The 25,126-nt window shown below is 42.6% G+C and overlaps 1 protein-coding gene across 1 annotated transcript in view; it reads left to right on the plus strand.

The window, feature by feature from the left end:
• The first annotated feature begins 6,732 nt into the window (after positions 1 to 6,732).
• Positions 6,733 to 25,126, plus strand: part of CSE1L (chromosome segregation 1 like) — a 43,657-nt gene continuing 25,263 nt past the window's right edge. Inside the window, exons 1-7 of the mRNA XM_038750207.1 lie at positions 6,733 to 6,814; positions 21,118 to 21,212; positions 21,774 to 21,916; positions 22,455 to 22,556; positions 22,642 to 22,787; positions 23,862 to 23,952; positions 24,209 to 24,316. Coding sequence (XP_038606135.1) covers positions 21,125 to 21,212; positions 21,774 to 21,916; positions 22,455 to 22,556; positions 22,642 to 22,787; positions 23,862 to 23,952; positions 24,209 to 24,316 — 678 coding nt within the window. The 5' untranslated portion in view covers positions 6,733 to 6,814; positions 21,118 to 21,124. The remainder of the gene's footprint in view (positions 6,815 to 21,117; positions 21,213 to 21,773; positions 21,917 to 22,454; positions 22,557 to 22,641; positions 22,788 to 23,861; positions 23,953 to 24,208; positions 24,317 to 25,126) is intronic.

Below are 25,126 nucleotides of genomic sequence, written 5' to 3' on the forward strand. Positions count from 1 at the left end.
TCAGATACAAAGTACAAGGAGTCATCTTTGCCCATAACAAAAGATTTCCACTTCAGTAGAAGTAAAATACATCTTTCTATTAAGACTGATGCTTGGGTAGCATGATTAAAACCGGTTTGCAATTGAGTTTGGGAAAAGTTTTCAGTAGTTAAACAGCTGGGTTAAAATTTGTAGACTAGACCCACATAATTTTAACCTAAGCTTTACCAAAATATTCTGTTCTGGATTCTTACAGTTTGTGACCCATTTTTTTTAAAGCTTTTACGCAACACTCAATAGCATTTTACAAGTGGGCTCTGAGATAAGGTTCTACTTTGGTCCCAATCAATCAATCAATCAATCATATTGAGTGCTTAGTGTGTGCAGAGCACTGTACTATGGGCTTGGGGTGTATAACAGACACACTTCTGGTCCTCAGATGAAACCTACTGCTTACCTAAGATGTACAGGTCCAGAGTAAAATTCATTCAATCGTATTTATTGAGCGCTTACTGTGTGCAGAGCACTGTACTAAGCGCTTGGGAAGTACAAATTGGCAGCATATAAAGACAGTCCCTACCCAACAGTGGGTTCACAGTCTAGAAGGGGGAGACGGAAAACAAAACAAAACATATTAACAAAATAAAATAAATAGAATAAATATGTGCAAATTAAATAGAGTAATCATCATCATCAATCGTATTTATTGAGCGCTTTCTATGTGCAGAGCACTGTACTAAGCACTTGGGAAGTACAAATTGGCAACATATAGGGACAGTCCCTACCCAACAGTGGGCTCCCAGTCTAGAAGGGGGAGACAGAGAACAAAACCAAACATACTAACAAAATAAAATAAATAGAATAGATATGTACAAGTAAAATAGATAAATAAGTAAATAAATAGAGTAATAAATACGTACAAACATATATACATATATACAGGTGCTGTGGGGAGGGGAAGGAGGTAAGGCTGAGTAAAATGACCAGATTTGGCTGAAGAAAATCAATGATATTTACTGAACGCTTACTGTGTGCAGAGCACTGAACCAAACACTTGCAAGAGCACCCTATAGCAGAATTGGTAGACGTGTTCCCTGCCCTCAACGAGCTACATACCGAACTGTCCCCTTGGTCACACTGCAACCTTTTATTAATCGCTGGCGTTTGAACAGAGTCCTAAATGAAAGTAGCTCACCAGTGAGCAATACCGATATCTTTTGGAATGAAAGGTGAGAGGCAGGCCCAAAGAAGGAAATGTGTTGGTCCAACACTAAGAAAATATCAGGTCACACTACTGGTTCATAAAGCCCAATATTCTGACATGGACAATAAAGGATGCTTAGAGGAGGAGCCTCTAAGGGTCTCCTTGAGTGGAGGTCCTCTTTGGCATCAATCCTAAGGGTTTGACAGTCCCTACCCAACAGTAGGCTCACAGTCTAGATGGGGGAGACAGAAAACAAAACAAAACATATTAACAAAATAAAATGAATAGAATAAATATGTACAAATTAAATAGAGTAACAAATACATACAAACATATATACATATATACAGGTGCTGTGGGGAGGGGAAGGAGGTAAGGCTGAGTAAAATGACCAGATTTGGCTGAAGAAAATCTATGACATTTACTGAACGCTTACCGTGTGCAGAGCACTGAACCAAACACTTGCGAGAGCACTCTATAGCAGAATTGGTAGACGTGTTCCCTGCCCTCAACGAGCTACATACTGAACTGTCCCCTTGGTCACACTGCAACCTTTTATTAATCGCTTGCGTTTGAACAGACTCCTAAATGAAAGTAGCTCACCAGTGAGCAATACCGATATCTTTTGGAATGAAAGGTGAGAGGCAGGCCCAAAGAAGGAAATGTGTTGGTCCAACACTAAGAAAATATCAGGTCACACTACTGGTTCATAAAACCCAGTATTCTGACATGGACAATAAAGGATGCTTAGAGGAGGAGCCTCTAAGGGTCTTCTTGAGTGGAGGTCCTCTTTGGTATCAATCTTAAGGGTTTGACAGTCCCTACCCAACAGTAGGCTCACAGTCTAGACGGGGGAGACAGAAAACAAAACAAAACATATTAACAAAATAAAATGAATAGAATGAATATGTACAAATTAAATAAATAGAGTAACAAATACATACAAACATATATACATATATACAGGTGCTGTGGGAAGGGGAAGGAGGTAAGGCTGAGTAAAATGACCAGATTTGGCTGAAGAAAATCAATGACATTTACTGAACGCTTACCGTGTGCAGAGCACTGAACCAAACACTTGTGAGAGCACTCTATAGCAGAATTGGTAGACGTGTTCCCTGCCCTCAACGAGCTACATACTGAACTGTCCCCTTGGTCACACTGCAACCTTTTATTAATCGCTTGCGTTTGAACAGACTCCTAAATGAAAGTAGCTCACCAGTGAGCAATACCGATATCTTTTGGAATGAAAGGTGAGAGGCAGGCTCAAAGAAGGAAATGTGTTGGTCCAACAATAAGAAAATATCAGGTCAGACTACTGGTTCATAAAGCCCAATATTCTGACATGGACAATAAAGGATGCTTAGAGGAGGAGCCTCTAAGGGTCTTCTTGAGTGGAGGTCCTCTTTGGCATCAATCCTAAGGGTTTGACAGTCCCTACCCAACAGTAGGCTCACAGTCTAGACGGGGGAGACAGAAAACAAAACATATTAACAAAATAAAATGAATAGAATAAATATGTACAAATTAAATAGAGTAACAAATACATACAAACATATATACATATATAAGGTGCTGTGGGGAGGGGAAGGAGGTAAGGCTGAGTAAAATGACCAGATTTGGCTGAAGAAAATCAATGATATTTACTGAACGCTTACTGTGTGCAGAGCACTGAACCAAACACTTGCGAGAGCACCCTATAGCAGAATTGGTAGACGTGTTCCCTGCCCTCAACGAGCTACATACCGAACTGTCCCCTTGGTCACACCGCAACCTTTTATTAATCGCTTGCGTTTGAACAGACTCCTAAATGAAAGTAGCTCACCAGTGAGCAATACCGATATCTTTTGGAATGAAAGGTGAGAGGCAGGCTCAAAGAAGGAAATGTGTTGGTCCAACAATAAGAAAATATCAGGTCAGACTACTGGTTCATAAAGCCCAATATTCTGACATGGACAATAAAGGATGCTTAGAGGAGGAGCCTCTAAGGGTCTTCTTGAGTGGAGGTCCTCTTTGGCATCAATCCTAAGGGTTTGACAGTCCCTACCCAACAGTAGGCTCACAGTCTAGACGGGGGAGACAGAAAACAAAACAAAACATATTAACAAAATAAAATGAATAGAATGAATATGTACAAATTAAATAAATAGAGTAACAAATACATACAAACATATATACATATATACAGGTGCTGTGGGAAGGGGAAGGAGGTAAGGCTGAGTAAAATGACCAGATTTGGCTGAAGAAAATCAATGACATTTACTGAACGCTTACCGTGTGCAGAGCACTGAACCAAACACTTGTGAGAGCACTCTATAGCAGAATTGGTAGACGTGTTCCCTGCCCTCAACGAGCTACATACTGAACTGTCCCCTTGGTCACACTGCAACCTTTTATTAATCGCTTGCGTTTGAACAGACTCCTAAATGAAAGTAGCTCACCAGTGAGCAATACCGATATCTTTTGGAATGAAAGGTGAGAGGCAGGCCCAAAGAAGGAAATGTGTTGGTCCAACACTAAGAAAATATCAGGTCACACTACTGGTTCATAAAGCCCAGTATTCTGACACGGACAATAAAGGATGCTTAGAGGAGGAGCCTCTAAGGGTCTCCTGGAGTGGAGGTCCTTCTTGGCATCAATCCCAAGGGTTTGGGATGTACCAGCTTTTCATCTACTGTTATTTAGGCCTGCACAAATCCCTGTAGTAATAATTACCTCCTGATGTTGGCCTTGGGGAACACTAATTTAGCGTTTGCCTTGCCCACACCCTTCAAACTGGTGTCATTCTTTTCAGTCTATCTTGAACAATTGTTCCATCCCCTTTGTTCAATTATCTTACCTTCTTCCCTCCCCCATCTTAACCTCCTTCCCTTCCCCACAGCACCTGTATATATGTATATATATTTGTACATATTTATTACTCTATTTATTTATTTTGCTTGTACATATCTCTTCTATTTATTTTAGTTTGTTAGTATGTTTGGTTTTATTCTCTGTCTCCCCCTTTTAGACTGTGAGCCCACTGTTGGGTAGAGACTGTCTCTATATGTTGCCAAATTGTACTTCCCAAGCGCTTAGTACAGTGCTCTGCACACAGTAAGCGCTCAATAAATACGATTGATTGATTGATTTATACTTTTGGTTTCACAAACCCTTCTCCATAAAGCCCAACATTCTTTTCCTTTTGGCATCGGGCCAGTGATTTAGCTCAATAATGACTCCAAATGTTCATTCCTGGAAGAAGATTGACAGGTCAGAGCCCATTATCATGTAGGGGGACTTTGGATTTCCTTAAGCGGCAGTGTGGCTCAGTGGAAAAAGCACAGGCTTGGGAGTCAGAGGTCATGGGTTCAAATCCCGGCTCCACCAATTGTCAGCTGTGTGACTTTGGGCAAGTCACTCAACTTCTCTGTGCCTCAGTTTCCCCATCTGTAAAATGGGGATTGACTGAGCCCCCTGTGGGACAACCTGATCACCTTGTAACCTCCCCAGCGCTTAGTGCTTTGCACGTAATAAGCGCTTAATAAATGCCATTATTATTAGGCACCAGTGTACATTGTACAGCCACAAACTACCACTTTGCTATCTACTGCCCTCCCATTTGTCATTTATTCATTCATTCATTCAATCGTATTTATTAAGCACTTACTGTATTCAGAGCACTGTACTAAGCACTTGGAAAGTACAATTCAGTAACAAAGAGAGACAACCCTGCCCACAACAGGCTCACCACCTGTAAGAGTTTACAGTTATCTGCAAACTTCCCTGAGGAATCCCTCTTCTGGATCATTTATGAAAATAATGAAACTAATAACATCATCAAAGCCTAGAGGACCCCAGGACTTCCCCATCCAGAAATATGGCCATTCATCCCTATTAATAATAATGATGGCATTTAAGTGCTTGCTGCGTGCCAGGCACCGTACTGAGTGCTGGGGTGGATCCAAGCAAATCAGGTTGGACACAGTCCCTGTCCCGCATAAGGCTCACAGTCCCCATTTTCCAAATGAGGGAATCCTCTGCTCCTCCTCCCCTCCCCATCGCCCCTAATCCCTCCCTTTGCTCTACCCCCTTCCCCTCCCCACAGCATTTGTGTATGTTTGTACATATTTATTCTTCTGTGTGACCTTGGGTAAGTCACTTCTCTGAGCCTCAGTTACCTCATCTGTAAAATGGGGATTAAGACTTTGAGCCCCAAGTGGAACAACCTGATCACCTTGTATCCCCCCAGTGCTTAGAACAGTGCTTTGCACATACTAAGCGCTTTACAAGTGCCATCATTATTATTATTACTCTATTTTATTAATGATGTGTATATATCTATAATTCTATTTTGATGGTATTGACGTCTGTCTACTTGGTTTTTTAAATGGCATTTATTAAGCGCTTACTATGTGCAAAGCACTGTTCTAAGCGCTGGGGAGGTTACAAGGTGATGAGGTTGTCCCACGGGGGGCTCACAGTCTCAATCCCCATTTTACAGATGAGGTAACTGAGGCCCAGAGAAGTTAAGTGACTTGCCCAAAGTCACACAGCCGACAGTTGGTGGAGCCGGGATTTGAACCCATGACCTCTGACTCCAAAGCCCGGGCTCTTTCCGTTGAGCCACACTGCTTCTCCAGCGTGCAGAACACGCTGCAGAACAGAACAGAACAGATAGTAAGCGCTTAACCAATCCCATCATGGCAGGCTTGGGGGTAGTTGCCGGAAGACCCCGGGCCTGGTAGTTTGAGGCTTAGACCAGTGCTTGACACATAGTAAGCGCTTAAATCCCATCATGGCAGGCTTGGGGTTAGTTGCCGGAAGAGCCCGGGCCTGGTAATTTGAGGCTTAGACCAATGCTTGCCACACAGTAAGCGCTTAAATCCCATCATGGCAGGCTGGGGGTAGTTGCTGGAAGAGCCCGGGCCTAGTAGTTTGAGGCTTAGACCAGTGTTTGGCACATAGTAAGCGCTTAAATCCCATTATGGCAGGCTTGGGGGTGGTTGCCGGAAAAGCCCAGGCCTGGTAATTTAAGGCTTAGACCAGTGCTTGGCACATACTAAGCGCTTAAATCCCATCATGGCAGGCTTGGGGGTAGTTGCCGGAAAAGCCCAGGCCTGGTAGTTTGAGGCTTAGACCAGTGCTTGGCACACAGTAAGCGCTGAAATCCCATCATGGCAGGCTTGGGGATGGTTGCCGGAAGAGCCCGGGCCTGGTAGTTTGAGGCTTAGACCAGTGCTTGGCACATAGTAAGCGCTGAAATCCCATCATGGCAGGCTTGGGAGTAGTTGCCGTAAGAGCCCGGGCCTGGTAGTTTGAGGCTTTGTGCTTGGCACCTAGTGAGCGCTTAACCAATCCCATCATTACGATGGCGATGGTGGTGATGGTGATTTGGGGGAGGGCGCAGGGCCGGGCCTCAGTGGGCTCCCGTCAGTTTGGGCTCCGCCTTCCCGGAGGCCTGGGCGGGATCGCGTCCGGCCCGGCTCCACCCCCGCCCCGGCCGCCGCGGCGCCTGCGCCCTGAGCCCGTGGGCGCCGCCGCGCCATTTTGCCGGGGTTTGAATGTGAGGCGGAGCCGCGGCCGGAGCGGGCGGCGCTGGGCACGGGCTGCGGCCGGGAATCACCTCGCCGACTCCCGCCTTCCCACCGGGTGAGGAGCGGGGGGAGGCCGGGGGTCTCGAGGGGCGGCGGAGGCACAGCCGCTCCCCGCCCCGCCATGGCGGGTGGGCCGCCTCGCGCCCGGCTGGGCCGCGGGGCCTGCGGGAGAGCGGAGAGGCCGAGGCGCAACCTAGCGTGCTGGGGCCCCTCGGCCGGGCGGCTGAGGGGGGGGCGGCTCCTGATTGGCCCGCGGCCCAACCGAGCGGCTGAGGGAAGGCGGCTCCTGATTGGCCCGCCGCCCACGTCAATCACGCCCCTCCCGCCCCTCAGCGAGTTAGGTTGCGGGGCGGGCAGCGTGCGGGCTTCGCCTTTTCCCAACGCTTCCCGTTTGGGATTCCCGTTCCCTCCGCCTTGAGGCGCGGGATGCAACCCACACGCTTCCCCCCCTGAGGGGCGACGGTTTACCCGCGGCCTAGCCGAGCTGCTCACGGGAGCCATGTCGTTTTACTCTGTTTTATTTGTACATATTTTATTCTATTCATTTTATTTTAATATGTTTTACCGTCTGTCTCCCCCTTCTAGACTGTGAGCCCGCTGTTGGGTAGGGACCGTCTCTATATAATAATAATAATGATGGCGTTTATTAAGCGCTTACTATGTGCAAAGCACTGTTCTGAGCGCTGGGGAGGTTACAGGGTGATCAGGTTATCCCTCACAGTCTTAATCCCCATTTCACAGATGAGGTAACTGAGGCCCAGAGAAGTGAAGTGACTTGCCCAAAGTCACACAGCTGACAAGTGGCGGAACTGGGATTTGAACCCATGACCTCTGACTCCAAAGCCCATGCTCTTTCCACTGAGCCACGCTGCTTCTCTATATGTGGCCAACTTGGACTTCCCAAGCGCTTAGCACAGTGCTCTGCACACAGTAAGCGCTCAATAAATACGATTGAATGAGTAAATGCCCTCGTGGTGGTTCGTCAGGCGTACCATTCATTCATTAATAATAATAATAATAATAATAATGGCATTTATCAAAGCCCTACTGAGAGCTCACCTCCTCCAGGAGGCCTTCCCACACTGAGCCCCCGCCTTACCTCCTTCCCCTCCCCACAGCACCTGGATATGTGTATATATTTTTGTACGTATTTATTACTCTACTTATTTTATTTGTGCATATATTCTATTCATTTTATTAATATGTTTTGTCACGTTTCCCCCTTCTAGACTGTGAGCCTGCTGTTGGGTAGGGACCGTCTCTATATGTGGCCAACTTGGACTTCCCAAGCGCTTAGTACAGTGCTCTGCACACAGTGAGCGCTCAATAAATGCGATCGAGTGAATGAATGCCCTCGTGGTTCGTCAGGCGTACCATTTATTCATTAATTAATAATAATAATTATAATAATGGCATTTATCAAAGCCTACTGAGAGCTCACCTCCTCCAGGAGGCCTTCCCACACTGAGCCCCTGCCTTACCTCCTTCCCCTCCCCACAGCACCTGGATATGTGTATATATTTTTGTACGTATTTATTACTCTACTTATTTTATTTGTACATAATTATTCTATTCATTTTATTTTGTTAATGTGTTTTGTCATCTGTCTCCCCCTTCTAGACTGTGAGCCCGCTGTAGGGTAGGGACCGTCTCTATATGTGGCCAACTTGGACTTCCCAAGCGCTTAGTACAGTGCTCTGCACACAGTAAGCGCTCAATAAATGCGAATGAATGAATGAATGCCCTCGTGGTTCATCAGGCGTACCATTCATTCATCAATAATAATAATAATAATAATGGCATTTATCAAAGCCCTACTGAGAGCTCACCTCCTCCAGGAGGCCTTCCCACACTGAGCCCCCGCCTTACCTCCTTCCCCTCCCCACAGCACCTGGATATATCTGTATATGTTTGTACGGATTTATTACTCTATATACTTATTTTATTTGTACATATTATATTTATTTTGTTAATATGTTTTGTCGTCTGTTTCTCCCTTCTAGACTGTGAGCCCGCTGTTGAGTAGGGACCGTCTCTCTATGTGGCCAACTTGTACTTCCCAAGCGCTTAATACAGTGCTCTACACACAGTAAGCGCTCAATAAATACGATTGAATGACCTCGTGGTTCCTCAGGCGTACCATTCATTCATTCATTAATAATAATAATAATAATGGCATTTATCAAAGCCCTACTGAGAGCTCACCTCCTCCAGGAGGCTTTCCCACACTGAGCCCCCGCCTTACTTCCTTCCCCTCCCCACAGCACCTGGATATATCTATATATGTTTGTACGGATTTATTACTCTATATACTTATTTTATTTGTACATATTTATTATATTTATTTTGTTAATATGTTTTGTCGTCTGTCTCCCCCTTCTAGACTGTGAGCCCACTGTTGGGTAGGGACCATCTCTCTACGTTGCCAACTTGTACTTCCCAAGCGCTTAATACAGTGCTCTGCACACAGTAAGTGCTCAATAAATATGATTGAATGACCTCGTGGTTCGTCACGCGTACCATTCATTCATTATTAATAATAATAATAATAATAATAATAATGGCACTTATCAAAGCACTACTGAGAGCTCACCTCCTCCAGGAGGCCTTCCCATACTGAGCCCCCGCCTTACCTCCTTCCCCTCCCCACAGCCCCTGGATATATCTATATATGTTTGTATGGATTTATTACTCTATATACTTATTTTATTTGCACATATTTATTCTATTCATTTTATTTGGTTAATATGTTTTGTCGTCTGTCTCCCCCTTCTAGACTGTGAGCCCGCTGTTGGGTAGGGATATATGGGTCTCCATATGTCGCCAACTTGGACTTCCCAAGGGCTTAGTACAGTGCTCTGCACACAGTAAGCGCTCAGTAAATACGATTGAATGGATGAATGCCCTCGTGGTTCGTCAGGCGTACCATTCGTTCATTAATAATAATAATGATGGCATTTATCAAAGCCCTACTGAGAGCTCACCTCCTCCAGGAGGCCTTCCCACACTGAGCCCCCTCCTTCCTCTCCCTCTCCTCCCCCTTCCCATTCCCCCACCTTACCTCCTTCCCCTCCCCACAGCACCTGGATATATGTTTGTACGTATTTATTACCCTATTTGTACATATTTATCTATTTTATTTTGTTAATATATTTTGTTTTGTTGTCTGTCTCCCCCTTCTAGACTGTGAGCCCGCTGTTGGGTAGGGACCATCTCTATATGTTGCCAGCTTGTACTTCCCAAGCGCTCAGTACAGTGCTCTGCACACAGTAAGCACTCAATAAATACAATTGATTGATTGGACTTCCCAAGTGCTTAGTACAGTGCTCTGCACACAGTAAGCGCTCAATAAATACGATTGAACGAATGAATGAACAGCGGGCTCACACCATCCGCAGGACACTGGAAGCACCTCACTAATAATAATGAGAAGGGGGGCATTTGGGAAGCGCCTACTATGGGCCGAGCACTGTTCTAAGCGCCCGGGGGGCGGGGGTGTGTGTGACAAAGGTAATAATAATAATAGTATTTGTTAAGTGCTTATTATGGGCAGAGCACTGTTCTAAGCACTGGGGTAAATACAGGGTAATAAAAATGATGGTAGTTGTTAAGCGCTTATTATGGGCCGAGCACCGTTCTAAGCGCTGGGGGAGTTCCAAGGTAATAATAATTATAATAATGATATTTGTTAAGCACTTACTATGTGCCAAGCACTGTTCTAAGCGCTGGGGGAGATACAGGGTAATAATAGTATTTGTTAAGCACTTATTATGTGCTGAGCACTGTTCTAAGCTCTGGGGGAGATACAAGGTAATAATAATGGCATTTGGGATGCACTTACTATGTGCTGAGCACTGTTCTAAGCGCGGGGGGAGATCCAAGGTAATAATAATTATAATAATGGTATTTCTTAAGCGCCTGTTGCCAACTTGTACTTCCCAAGCACTTAGTCCAGTGCTCTGCACACAGTAAGCGCTCAATAAATACGATTGAATGAATGAATGAATGCCGAGCACTGTTCTAAGCGCTGGGGCAGATACAGGGTAATAATAATAATGATGGTATTTGTTAAGCGCTTACTATGGGCCGAGCACTGTTCCAAGCGCTGGAGTGGTTACAAGGTAATAATAATAATAGTATTTGTTAAGCGCTTACCATGTGCCGAGCATTGTTCTAAGCGCTGGGGGAGATACAAGGTAATAATAATGATGATGGTATTTGTTAAGCGCCTGCTATGGGCTGAGCACTGTTCTAAGCGCTGGGGGAGATACAGGGTAATAATATTCATTCATTCATTCGTATTTATTGAGCGCTTACTGTGTGCAGAGCACTGTACTAAGCGCTTGGGAAGTCCAAGTTGGCAACATATAGAGATGGTCCCTACCCAACAGCGGGCTCACGGTCTAGTCTACTACTACTAATAATAATAATAACAGTATTTGTTAAGCGCTTACTATGTGCTGAGCACTGTTCTAAGCGCTGGGGGAGATCCAAGGTAATAATAGTATTTGTTAAGCGCTTACTAAGTACCGAGCACTGTTCTTAGTGCTGGGGTAGATACAGGGTAATAATAGTATTTGTAAAGCACTTACTATGTACCGAGCACTGTTCTAAGCGCTGGGGGAGATACAGGGTAATAATAATGATGATGGTATTTGTTAAGCGCCATGTTCTGAGCACTGTTCTAAGCGCCAGGGGGGATCCAATGTAATAATAATAATAATAGTATTTGTTAAGCGCTTACTATGTGCCGAGCACTGTTCTAATTGCTGGGGTAGATACAAGGTAATAATAATAATGATGGTATTTGTGAAGCGCTTACTATGTGCCGAGCACTGTTCCAAGCGCTGAGGTAAATACAGGGTAATAATAATAATGATGGTATTTGTTAAGCGCTTACTAAGGGCTGAGCACTGTTCTAAGTGCTGAGGGAGTTACAAGGTAATAATAATAATGGTGTTTGTTAAGCACTTACTATGGGCCGAGCACTATTCTGAGTGCTGGGGGAGATACAGGGTAATAATAATAATGATGGTATTTGTTAAGCGCTTATTATGTGCCGAGCACTGTTCTAAGCGCTGGGGGAGATCCAAGGTAATAATAGTAATAATGGTATTTGTTAAGCGCTTACTATGCTGAACACTGTTCTAAGCGCTGGGGTAGATTCAAGGTAATAATAATGATGGTATTTAAGCGCTTACTATGTGCCGAGCACTGTTCTAAGTGCTTGGGTAGATACAGAGTAATAATAATAATGATGGTATTTATTAAGTGCTTACTATGGGTCGAGCACTGTTCTAAGCGCTGGGGGAGATCCAAGGTAATAATAATAATGGCATTTGTTAAGCACTTACTATGGGCCGAGCACTGTTCTAAGCACTGGGAGAGATAAAAGGTAATAATAAGAATGATGGTATTTGTTAAGCGCTTACTATGCGCCGAGCACTGTTCTAAGCGCTGTGGTAGCTACCAGGTAGTCCGATTGTCCCACGTGGGACTCACAGTCGTAATCCCCATTTCACAGATGAGGTCACTCTTAGTACAGTGCTTGGTACATAGTAAGTGCCCAGCAAATGCCATCATTATTAAATACCTTAATTATCACAGCAGACAAGTGGTGGAGTCAGGATTAGAACCCCTGACCTTCTGAATCAATCAATCAATCGTATTTATTGAGCGCTTACTGTGTGCAGAGCACTGTACTAAGCGCTTGGGAAGTACAAGTTGGCAACATATAGAGACAGTCCCTACCCAACAGTGGGCTCACAGTCTAAAAGGGGGAGACAGAGAACAAAACCAAACATATTAACCAAATAAAATAAATAGAATAGATATCTACAAGTAAAATAAATAGAGTAATAAATATGTACTAACATATATACATATATACAGGAATCCCAGGCCCATGCTCTGTCCACAACATATATCTTCACAACTTCAATCAATCAATTGTATTTATTGAGCGCTTACTATGTGCAGAGCACTGTACTAAGCGCTTGGGAAGTACAAATTGGCAACACATAGAGACAGGCCCTACCCAACAGTGGGCTCACAGTCTAAAAGGGGGAGACAGAGAACAAAACCAAACATACCAACAAAATAAAATAAATAGGATAGAAATGTACAAGTAAAATAAATAAATAAATAGAGTAATAAGAAACCCCTGGACCCTCTGTGTACTGCCTCCTTTTTTTCCCCCCTCATTGGTGGGAAGGGTCTCGAAGTGCCCCTCCTTGTAAGCTTGCGGTGGGCATAGCTGCAATTTTTTAAATTCCATCAGTATCTGTTTCTTCCTCTAGACTCTGAGCTTGCTGTGGGCAGGGAATGTGTCTTTAAACTGTCCTCTCCCAAGTGCTTAGGCCAGGGCACTGCACATAGGAAGCACAGAAATCCCCAAATTGAAGCAGTGTGACTTGGTGGAAAGAGCACGGGTTTGGGAGTTAGAGGCTGTGGGTTCTAATCCCGCTTCTCCACTTGTCAGCTGTGTGACTTCGGGCAAGTCACTTCACTTCTCTGTGCCCCATCTGTAAAATGGGGATTTAGACTGTGAGCCCCACGTGGGGCAACCCAATTACATTATATTTATCCCAGTGCTTGGCACATAGTAAGCGCTTAACAAATACCATCATTATTATTATTATTATTATTCTACAATTGACTACTGACTCAGTAGGAGCATGTTTATATGTACATGTATATATGTTTGTACATATGTGTTACTCTATTTTACTTGTACATATCTATTCTATTTATTTTATTTTGTTAGTATGTTTGGCTTTGTTCTCTGTCTCCCCCTTTTAGACTGTGAGCCCACTGTTGGGTAGGGACTGTCTCTATATGTTGCCAACTTGTACTTCCCAAGCGCTTAGTACAGTGGTCTGCACACAGTAAGCGCTCAATAAATACGATTGATGATGATGATGATGATGTTTACCAACTTTGTTATATTGTACTCTCCCAAGCAGTACAGTACTCTGCACACAGTAAGTGCTCAATAAATACAGTTGATTGATTGGTATCTTCCTCCACCCTTACATCTTTGTGAGTCCAGACACCTCCCACCCCTTCCTTGTCTGTTTCCTCAACTATGTCTAGAATTAAGGCCCTAACCCCAAAACCATACTAAAATCACATGTCACTAATTGCACATCACCCCCTCTTCTTTTCCCTTTACGGAGTCATCCTTGCATGCACTTGCTCTTCCTATCCGTAATTTATTTTAATGTCCATATCCCCCACTAGATGGTAAGTTCAAGTGTGTAGTCGAATGCTCTGTATACGGAACAAGCTCACTAGATACTGTTGTTATAGGAGCATGGGATTTATCTCTGATAATTGTGGTATTTGTTAAGCGCTTCCTCTGTGTCAAACACTGTACTAAGCGTCGGAGTAGGTGCAAGATAATCAGGTCCCACATGGGACATGAGTAGGAGACAGCACAGGTGTTGAATCCCCATTTTGCGGATGAGGGAACTGAGGCCCAGAGAAGTGAAGTGACTGGCCCACAGTCACACAGCGGGTAAGTGGCGGAGCCGGGATTAGAATTCAGGTCCTCCTGACTCCCAAGCCCGTTCTTTTTCCACTTGGCCACGCTGCTTCTCTTATGCTTTCTATTTTTTTTGCTCCCTGTAGCCGACTGGGTGGGACAACGTGGTTGGGGGAACCTCCCAAGAGCAACTTGTGGCTTAGGGAGTGGTGGTTTAACTAATATGAGAAGCAGCGTGGCTCAGTGGAAAGAGCACGGGCTTTGGAGTCAGAGGTCATGGGTTCGAATCCCGACTCTCTGCCACATGTCTGCTGTGTGATCTTGGGCAAGGCACTTAACTTCTCTGGGCCTCGGTTCCCTCATCTGTAAAATGGGGATGAAGACTGTGAGCCCCACGTGGGACAACCTGATCACCCTGTATCCCCCCCAGCGCTTAGAACAGTGCTTTGCACATAGTAAGCGCTTAACAAATGCCAATTAATAAGGAATAGTCTTGAAGGTGTGCCATGCAGTATCTTGCCTCAGAACTCTTTCCTTCTGCCTTTTTTTCCTTCCCTTTTCTTGCATTGATAGTAATGTCAGTTGAGCTCCTACTAAATGCAAAGAACACTAATACACCCTGAAGATGTCAAAGGGAAGAAAATATGACACGCACTAGTATTCTGTAATAACTAAGGCAAAACGAGGTATTACAACGATGACAGAAACATGCCAATCATCAATTAGCGATATTTATTGAGCGCTTACTATGTGCAGACCCCACAGAGAGAATGCAGCAGAGTTGGTAGATAGGACAGGAATATAAGTATTTTGTGTAGCTACTGTTGTCTCCAGAAAGCCTGGAAGTCGCTAATGTGATTAGCCCAGGTAACGCCAGTCATAACAGTCTGAGAAGGCTTCATGGAAAGTAGAGCTTTGAGGGAGGGGCAGGATAGATGGGTGAAGAGAAGGGTATTCTAGATAAAAACAGGCGTGAAAGATGGAATTGTTGGAAAATAGAGGTGCCCGGTGACTTGAGCCAGGTGGGAAGTCACAGGAAGGTGGTGGCTATATAAGGTTTAGGGTTCATTTAGTGTAGAGCTGTAAAGCACCCTGATCAGCAGTGTTGATTTAATCCTAACAATGAGTGGAAATCCCCTAAGGTTCGCGGGAGTGAAATGAACAGAACTCCCCTTGAGGAAAAAAGTACATCTACAATGTAGAGAGTGAGGGAGAGGCATTTTCAGACCCGAGTGGGAATAAAATAACTCTTGCAGTCAATTAAGCTTGTCCTTTCTAACCAATTTTGGAGATGATTGCGAACCTAACTTGGAATGCAGACATTAAGATCAAATGGGAAAGAATTTGGAATTCCCTTCCCCACAGCACCTGTATATATGTATATATTTATTGCTCTATTTATTTATTTTACTGGTACATATCTATTCTATTTATTTTATTTTGTTAGTAAGTTTGGTTTCGTTCTCTGTCTCCCCCTTTTAGACTGTGAGCCCACTGTTGGGTAGGGACTGTCTCTATATGTTGCCAACTTGTACTTCCCAAGCGCTTATAGTACAGTGCCCTGCACACAGTAAGCGCTCAATAAATACGATTGATTGATAGATTAATAATATGGTTTATAGGTTATTTTGTAAGAAAACTAAACAAGGGGCACATGAATGATGATTATTTCTGAGGTGATGCCGAATGAGACTGTTTTTCTAATTTTTGAATTGGCCGTGGTTTTGCTAGACGACGTGGAAGGTAAATCTCCATGCTGGTGAATATTAAGAGGTTGGAGTGAAATTTAAAAGCTCGCAGATTTATTCTTGAGTTCATGAAATATGCTTTTCAAGTGAAAGATAGTTTTGTTTCCTAAAATAGATGATTTGATAATTTTTTGGCATTGCTCTCTGTGAGTTAGCTTGGTGCCTTCAGGCCCAAGAATATTAAGAGGTTGGAGTGAAATGTCTCCTAAAAGCTCGCAAATTTATTCTTGAGTTCATGAAATATATTTTTCAAGTGAAAGAGAGTTTTGTTTCCTAAAATAGATGATTTGATAATTTTTTGGCATTGCTCTCTGTGAGTTAGTTTGGTGCCTTCAGGCCCAAGCTTGCTTTGGAAAAGCTTTGTAGATTTCTCATTCCCCTTGCTTTTTTTTTTTTTTTTTTCAAATATATGATCATTTTTAAAGATTCACACTGGTAACGATGGTGGCAGTCTCAGTAAAGTGTGGAGGAACCAGGTACATTCCTTTTGGGACAGTGCGTGCAGCGAGTGAATGCAACAAGTTCATGGGCATGTCGAATATAGTTCTGACAATAGCTGATCCATAAAACCTATAACTTCAGTAAATTTCATTTACCCTCTTCCACCTATAGTGTATGGAAGCCAGGTATGAAGTGTCTGTTTATAGACTATATAGAGAAGAGAGTAGCATGGCTCAATGGAAGGAGCCCAGGCTTGGGAGTCAGAGGTCATGGGTTCTAATCCCTGCCCCGCCACTTGTCAGCTGTGTGACTTTGGGCAAGTCACTTAACTTCCCTGTGCCTCAGTTACCTCATCTGTAAAGTGGGGATTAAGACTGAGCCCCACGTGGGACAACCTGATTACCTTGTATCCCCCCAGCGCTTAGAACAGTCCTTGGCACGTAGTAAGCACTTAACAAATGCCATTATTATTTTTATTTTTATTATTATATGTTGCTGGTTTTGTCTTCCCATTGGGTTGGAAATCAAGGCTGCTTCATTTGGGGATAAATCTCTTTGGTTCTAATTGCAATAATATGCACACAGTTGACATACCAAAAATATTCACTAATGAGGAAGTTCTGAATGAAGACCAATTAGGAAGCCTATTTCAGTACTGCCTTTCAATCAGTCAGGCTTTTGGGGTACTTTTTATTATCAGGCTTAATGGAAAATTCAGAGATTGGTTGTGGGTGAGAGACCCAAGAACAACTCAAAGTACATAAAGCTTTGGAAATGAGGCAGACTTCCTGTTTGCCACTTTGTGCAGTATGCCTCTGAACCTCCGAAACACTGCCTATTCCATTCAATCAATCAATCAATTGTATTTATTGAGTGCTTACTCTGTGCGGAGCACTGTACTAAGTGCTTGGGAAGTACAAGTTGGCAACATATAGAAACAGTCCCTACCCAACAGTGGGCTCACAGTCTTGAACGTCCGCTGCTTCCACAAAACGTTCACCATCAAAACACTTTTAAAAGTTCCCTGGGAGTGTCTGTCTGTTGTTTTATTATACTCTCCCAATAACTTTATACAGTGCTCTGCACACAGTGAGTGCTCAATAAATAAGATTGACTGAATGACAGCCTGTCAAGGCCCCACACTTGCCATCAAAAAGCAACAACTACGTATACCTGTTTACCTCCCTCTAGACTGTGAGCTCACTGTGGGCAGGGAATGCCTGTTTATTGTTGTATCGTACCCTCTCAAGCGCTTAGTATAGTGCTTTGCACACAGTAAGTGCTCAATAAATATGAATGAATGAATGAATGTTGGCGGTGGTTGTACTGGTATTACTGAGTGCCCAGTGGGCGCAGCAAAATGTTCTGAGCACTTGGGGATGTACAACCGAAGATGAGATGCATACCCCACCCTCAAGGATCTTGCGTTTTAATGTGGGGAGGCAAACATAAAAATATTTGCAAATTGGGTAATCAGAGTAAACGAAACAGAACAATCGATTAAACAGAAATTAACAGGTGCTGAGAGTGAATGTAAATGTGTAAGTGCCAGAGGTGGCTGATGGGTGAGGTGATTTTGAAGTATTGGGAATAAATCAGGGAAGGCTTGTTGGAAAATTTAGGAGGACCTGCGTGTCTGATGGGTTAAGGGTGGCAGAGTTTCAGGTCAGGGAAACGGTATGAATAAGGAGGGGGCAGTGGGAATGTCAAGAACAAGGTTTAGTTAGAAGGTTAGCTAGAAAAGAATGAAGAGAGGGAGCTATGGAGCAGCAGGTGAAATTAGCCTAAGTATAAGATGGAGGTAGTTGGTGAGGAACCTTGAAGCTGATGGTGATGTTGGGAAGAAAATGGAGAATTTTGAAGAGAGACTGTAAATTTCCCCTCTTGACCCTAAGTCCATTGTGGGCAGAGAATGTGTCTACCAGCTCTCTGGTATTGTACTCTCCCGAGGGCTTAAGCGCACAGTACACACTCAAATATCACTGACTGATTGATGTGATAAGTGAATTTTTAAACTACGTGACCTATAATCTGTATTTCACCGTCTTTCCTTTTCTGAGACCTCACCAAAAGCTTCAGCTGACCTCTTCCTGGCAAAATATAATGGCTATTGTAGTCATTCTTGGTTTGCTTCATTTGGGTGACCATTTTCTCCTAGAAACTCTCCGTTCATTCATTCAGTCAGTCATATTTTTTGAGTGCTTACTGTGTGCGGAGCACTGTACTAAGCGCTAGGGAAAGTACAATAAAACAACAAACGGTGCCATTCCCTGCCCACAACAAGCTCACAGTCTAGAGTGGGGGAGACAAATATCAGTACACATAAATAAAATTACAGCTATGTTCATGTATAATTGCTTTGCACATAGTAAGCGCTCAACAATACCATATGTTGCCAATTTGTACTTCCCAAGCGCTTAGTACAGTGCTCTGCACATAGTAAGCGCTCAATAAATACGATTGATGATGATGATCATTATTATTATAACTTTGGATTTATCTACACAGCCCTGGTTTTCCTCCTATCTCCCTTACTACGTTTTCTCAGTTTCCTTACCTGATTCGTCTTCTTCTCCTCACCCTTTGATTGTGGATAATCCTACAAGGCCCAGGTCAGGGTCCTCTACTCTTTATTTCATTCATTCAGTCGTATTTATTGAGCACTTACTGTGTGCAGAGCACTGTACTAAGCGCTTGGGAAGTACAAGTTGGCAACATATAGAGACGGTCCCTACCCAACAACGGGCTCACAGGCTAGAAGGGGGAGACAGACAACAAAACAAAACAGGTAGACAGGTGTCAAAATCATCAGAACAAATAGAATTAAAGCTGTTGTACATCATTAACAAAATGGAATAGTAAATATGTACAGGTAAAATAGAGTAATAAATCTGTATGAATATATACAAGTGCTGTGGGGAGAGGAAAAAGAGGGCTCAGTCTGGGAAGGCCTCTATTTCCACACTCCCTCTCTTGGAGCAACTATCCTACTAGAACGTAAGTTCATTGGCAGGAAATGTGTCTTGAATTTTGGTTGTACTTTCCCAAGTGCTTAGTAAAGAACCCCTGTGGGAGCTCAAAAAATATCATTATTGCTACTTGGAGAGCTTGTCAGCCATTAGTTCTATGCATATAACTCCCAAATTCCTATCTCTCACCTGCTCTACAATCTCCTGTTTCCAACTCTCTTTGAGATCTTTCATTTCCGTGTCTTTCCAGTGCCACTGTTGTAATACAGGCAAAAACTGAACTCCTCTTCCTTGTCTCCCCTTCTAGATTGTAAGCTTGTTGTGGGCTGTGTGGCCTAGTGGAAAGCTCATGGGCCTGGGAATCAGAGGACCTGGGTTCTAATCCCAGCTCTACCACTTACCTGCTGTTTGACCGTGGGCAAGTCTCTGTGCCTCAGTTCCCTCCTCTTCAGAATGGGGATTTCAAACCTGTTCTCCTTCCTACTTAGACTCTGAGCCCCATGCAGGACATGAGAGAAGCAGCATGGTGCAGAGGATAGAGCACTATTCTGGCTCTGCCACTCGTCAGCTGTGTGACTTTGGGCAAGTCATTTCATTTCTCTGTACCCCAATTACCGCATCTGTAAAATGTAAGACTGTGAGCCCCGTGTGGGGCGGGGATTGTGTCCAACCCGATTTATTTGCATGTGTCCACCCCAGAGCTTAGTACAATGCCTGGCAAATAGCACTTAACAAATACCAGAATTTATAAATCAGTCCCTTCCTTTCTGGCCTTGCCACCTTAACAGAAAGAACCCATGTCTGGAAGCCAAGGAGAACTGGGCTCTAGTTCCCAGTTCAGGCAAGTCTCGATCTCTTGCCAACTTGTACTTCCCAAGTGCTTAGTACAGTGCTCTGCACACAATAAGCGCTCAATAAGTACGATTGATGATGATGATGATCTTCCTGCCCTTCAGAGGGGGGATAATGACACCTGCCCCCCCCCCCCCCCCCATGTGGTGAGGATAAAATGAGATAAATAATGTGGAAGCACTTTGGAAACAGAAAGGTGCTTTATAAATATAAAGTATTGTTTTATAATTTCCCAAAGCCCTTAGCATAATGTCTTGCATGAAATAGGTGTTTAGTAGAAAGCTCTTATGATAGAAAGGGTATTAGTCTCCTGTTTTCCCCATGTTGTCTTTGCCCTTGTACAAGATTGAGAGGCAGCATGGTTTTATGTGAAAGTGGAAGGATTCATTAATAGCCTACAGGTGAGTTTAAGTGAAATAATGGCCTTATTGTTTGTGGATTGGCAATATTCAAACTGATTTACACTTTTTAACAACTTTTCTATTTATCTTTGGATTATAGGAATTATTGTTTCAGTCTTTTCATTCTTTTCATTCCCTCTTGTTCCAGGCAAGCAAACTTTTTTGCCCTATTTCCATTCTTCTTTCATTCCTACCACTATTATTTTTCCAGTGTCTCTTAATTTGCCACTTCTCTTTCTCCTCAGTCTTCCTTCGGAATTTGGCTCACCATAGTCAAGAAGGGCAGAGTAATAATGCTTGCAACTAAAGCATTCTTAACATAATCACATAAAATAAAGGAATAATCCATTTATATAGAGGAGTGGGCTGCATTTATCATCAAATGCCAACAGTGACTAGACTTTGTGGAATGGACAAAAGACAGTCACTCAGTAGTCACCAAAACATTGTCTTTATTTTAGTTCTGCAATGATGGAGTTGAGTGATGCAAACCTGCAAACATTAACTGAATATTTGAAGAAGACACTTGATCCTGATCCTGCCATCAGGCGTCCAGGTAAACAACTGCATTTTGAGGGGCTTTTTCTTCCTGAAGAAGAACAAATTAGCCTTTTGTTGATTCTTCTCTGCTTTAAAAAAAGATTTTCCAAGACTTGACCTTTAGTTTTTGGCCCGAGTTTTATTCTATTGAGAAATGTATCTGGCTGTTCAACAAGTTTTGAAAGATGCTAATTATAATGCAAAAATGTCATTTTTATGAAATGCACTTTAGCATATATAAGCTACAGACTATCACCTTTTAAAATATCCTTGGTGAAACTCTCATAGTATTAAAGAAACTAGGACACAGATTTAAAGATTCTTTCCGAGAGGCAAATGGGTCAGTGGTGGAGCTGGTTAAATGTCAATGGCTGTATATTTTAATGTTAGAGATGTTGATTTAAAAGGAATTGTGGATGATTTCCTGTATTTATTTGATCTCCAGTAGAAATGATAATGGGCCACTTTGTTGGCACCTTGAAATGCAGTGTATTCTTCACTTGCAAAAGTCTCCTAAGTAGATTTTGATATAGAAAAGACAATTTAGGCTTTTCCCAGAACTGAAATTTTCTTTCAGCCGAGAAGTTTCTTGAATCAGTTGAAGGAAGCCAGAATTACCCACTGTTGCTTTTAACACTTCTGGAGAAGTCGCAAGATAATGTCATCAAAGTGTGTGCCTCCGTAACATTCAAGAACTACATTAAGAGGAACTGGAGAATTGTAAGTAGTATAGTATATAAGTGTGTATTTGTCTTAGCTCTTCTGCGCATTCAGAATCAAGACAGAGTACTGCTAAACTAATATTAAACAGGAAATAAATGGACTCTATTTGGTTTATATGGAAGAGATAGATGGATTGTACAATCTCTGAGTTCTTGTTGTTACCTCAATATCTTCAGTAGGTTCAGCTTACCTAGATAATTGCTTGGACTTTGAACCTACAATATGGGTGAATTTCAACTGTGTTGCAGCTCTGGCCATTTTTTTTATGTTGAGGCGTGGTTGAGGTTTTTTTGGTGTTTTGTTTTCTTTAAGGCTTTTTGTTATATTTTAAAATAACTATAAATAGTGAAAGCCTCTCCAGGGAAGTGCTTTGCCTCGTGGGTGAAGGTGAAAATTACTATATTTCTGCAACTTGTCCTGAAGATATGACTGATGAGATGATGTACTGACATTAAAAGGGGGGATAAAACTAAAAGAACATTTCTCCAAGTTGTGGTTGTGTAATATTTTACCAAATCTCTGATTTTACTTGTAGATTGAAGATGAACCAAATAAAATCTTCGAAGCAGACAGAATAGCCATAAAGGCCAACATAGTACACTTGATGCTTAGCAGTCCAGAACAAATCCAAAAACAGGTAAAAATGTGTAATCATTTTTTTTTTAATGCTCATCAGGCTTATTTCATTGAGACTTTCACCTACCGATTCCTTTGTTTTTCAGCTGAGCGATGCAATTAGCATTATTGGTAGAGAAGATTTCCCTCAGAAATGGCCTGACCTACTGACAGAAATGGTGAATCGGTTTCAGAGTGGGGACTTCCATGTTATTAATGGAGTCCTACGCACAGCTCATTCATTATTTAAAAGGTACTGGTCTTTTTGTATATAAGAAGGCAAAAATGAAGGGTTTTTTTGTTGGGGGGTTTTTTTCCCGAATGTGCTTGTTTTTATTTTCAAATGACTGCCTTTTCTAAGGACTGGTAACTTGGCCCTGAAATGGTAAAGAGAGTAGTTTATTCTCCTTTATCACCTAAAACAAAAGGTCATATATCTGTCCTTAAAAAAAAAATGACTGAAAATTCACTTCTCCCTCTAGAGTGTAAGCTCACCGTGGGCTGGGAACGTAATTATGAACTCTGGCTTCAAATTTTCCATCACCTTGCCCCCTCCTACCTCACCTCCATTCTCTCCTTGTCCAGCCCAGCCCGCACACTCCGCTCCTCTGCCGCTAACCTCCTCACTGTGCCTCATTCTCGCCTATCCCGCCATCGACCCCGGCATTCAATCGTATTTATTGAGCGCTTACCGTCCCTCCACACATCCGCCAAACTAGCTCTCTTCCTCCCTCAAAGCCCTACTGAGAGCTCACCTCCTCCAGGAGGCCTTCCCAGACTGAGCCCCCCATTTTCCTCCTCCCCTCCCCATCGCCCCCACTCCCTCCCTCTGCTTTACCCCCATGCCCTCCCCACAGAACTTGTGTATATTTGTACATATTTATTACTCTATTTTATTAATGATGTTATAATATAACTTATAATTCTGTTTATTCTGATGTATTGACACCTGTCTACTTGTTTTGTTGCCTGTCTCCCCCTTGTAGACTGTGAGCCCGTTGTTGGGTAGGGACCGTCTCTATATGTTTCCGACTTATACTTCCCAAGCGCTTAGTACAGTGCTCTGCACACAGTAAGCGCTCAATAAATATGACTGAATGAATGATTGAATTGTGCTCTCTGAAGCACTTATTCAGTGCTCTGCACGTAGTAAATAAATAAATGCTATTAATCGATTCTATGGAACAGTTTTGGAATCTGTGTATAGGTGAAAATGGAAATCTTATGAACTTTGCCATTTGTATCTTAAATCCTTCTAGACAATGAATCATGTTCTGTAATTAAAGTGGAGTTAAAATGCAGTTAAATATTTCTACCTCTTGTATAGATATCGCCATGAGTTTAAGTCAAATGAACTGTGGACTGAAATAAAACTTGTTCTGGATGCCTTTGCGTTACCCTTGACAAATCTTTTCAAGGTATGGTGTAGCTTCTTTTGGTAAGCCTTTTAAAGTATTTGAAAAGGAATGCTCAAATGGCTTTGTATGTTTTGAAGGGCAGTTGTGCTTGCTGTATCTACCTGTGGGTATTTTTATAAAGTGATTGAGCTAGAGAAAATGCTAGTTGAAAATTCAATTATTCAAAATGTTAATGCCAGCTCAACTCTATCTTGATTGACTTTTCACATGTTTTCTATAAATTTAATTCCTTGGTTTTCCCCTCCTTTTTCTCCAGGCCACTATTGAACTCTGCAGTACCCATTCAACTGATGCTTCTGCTCTGAAAGTTCTTTTTTCCTCCTTAGTTCTGATTGCCAAACTGTTCTACAGTTTAAACTTTCAGGTGAGTTAGCTTCACTCAATGAGGAATGAGCTCTGTTTCACCATTACTAGTAATATGGCACACTATCTTGCTGTAGATTGGAGATGTGTTCCTGGAAAGAAGAATTTAAAATCAAAATGCTTGTAGCAGATTCAAATTTACCATTAGAATTAAGGATGTAAAGCCATGCACACACATTTTTGTCTTGGCAAATTGTGAATCTCTATATGTAAATTGGGTGTGATTACAGCCAGAGATTAAATCTTCTGCTTTATACATTCAAATTACACCCTTAATTTTCCTCTACTTTGACTCTGAATTTCAAGTGGAATACTTCCTAAAGAGCAAAAGCACTGCATTCTGGTCTTTTAGCACCTGAATTAATGTTACAGTCTTACTTTCAGTACTTTCTTACAGTACTTTCTTTTGAAATAACCTCTAGGTCTATGGAAAAAGAAATAGTTAAAGAGGATTATAACTGAAAAAGAGAGTACTACCAAAAAATATAATTGGTTGGAAATTTACTGAATTGCAAGGTAAACTTGAAGATAATAAGACTTGTAAACTAAAGGACACAGTAAAAACCAGAGGTGAAGGAGAGAAAGTATTTGGTAAATGTAACATCCTTATAAAAAGTTTGGGCAGACCTCAGCCTTTGCCACTGGGATGTGGCCATAAGCAAAATCCTGGAAGTGTTTTCATTTTCTAACCCAGGGAGATCAGCAAGGAGGCTGATGCAGCAGGCAAGATGGGATAGGATAAGCGCTGTTACAGTCCTGTGTCCACACAGCACAGAATGAAAATATTACAGGCCAAAGCAGAAGGCTCAGT

Source organism: Tachyglossus aculeatus, chromosome 8, assembly GCF_015852505.1.
Source record: "Tachyglossus aculeatus isolate mTacAcu1 chromosome 8, mTacAcu1.pri, whole genome shotgun sequence".
NCBI lineage: Eukaryota > Metazoa > Chordata > Mammalia > Monotremata > Tachyglossidae > Tachyglossus > Tachyglossus aculeatus.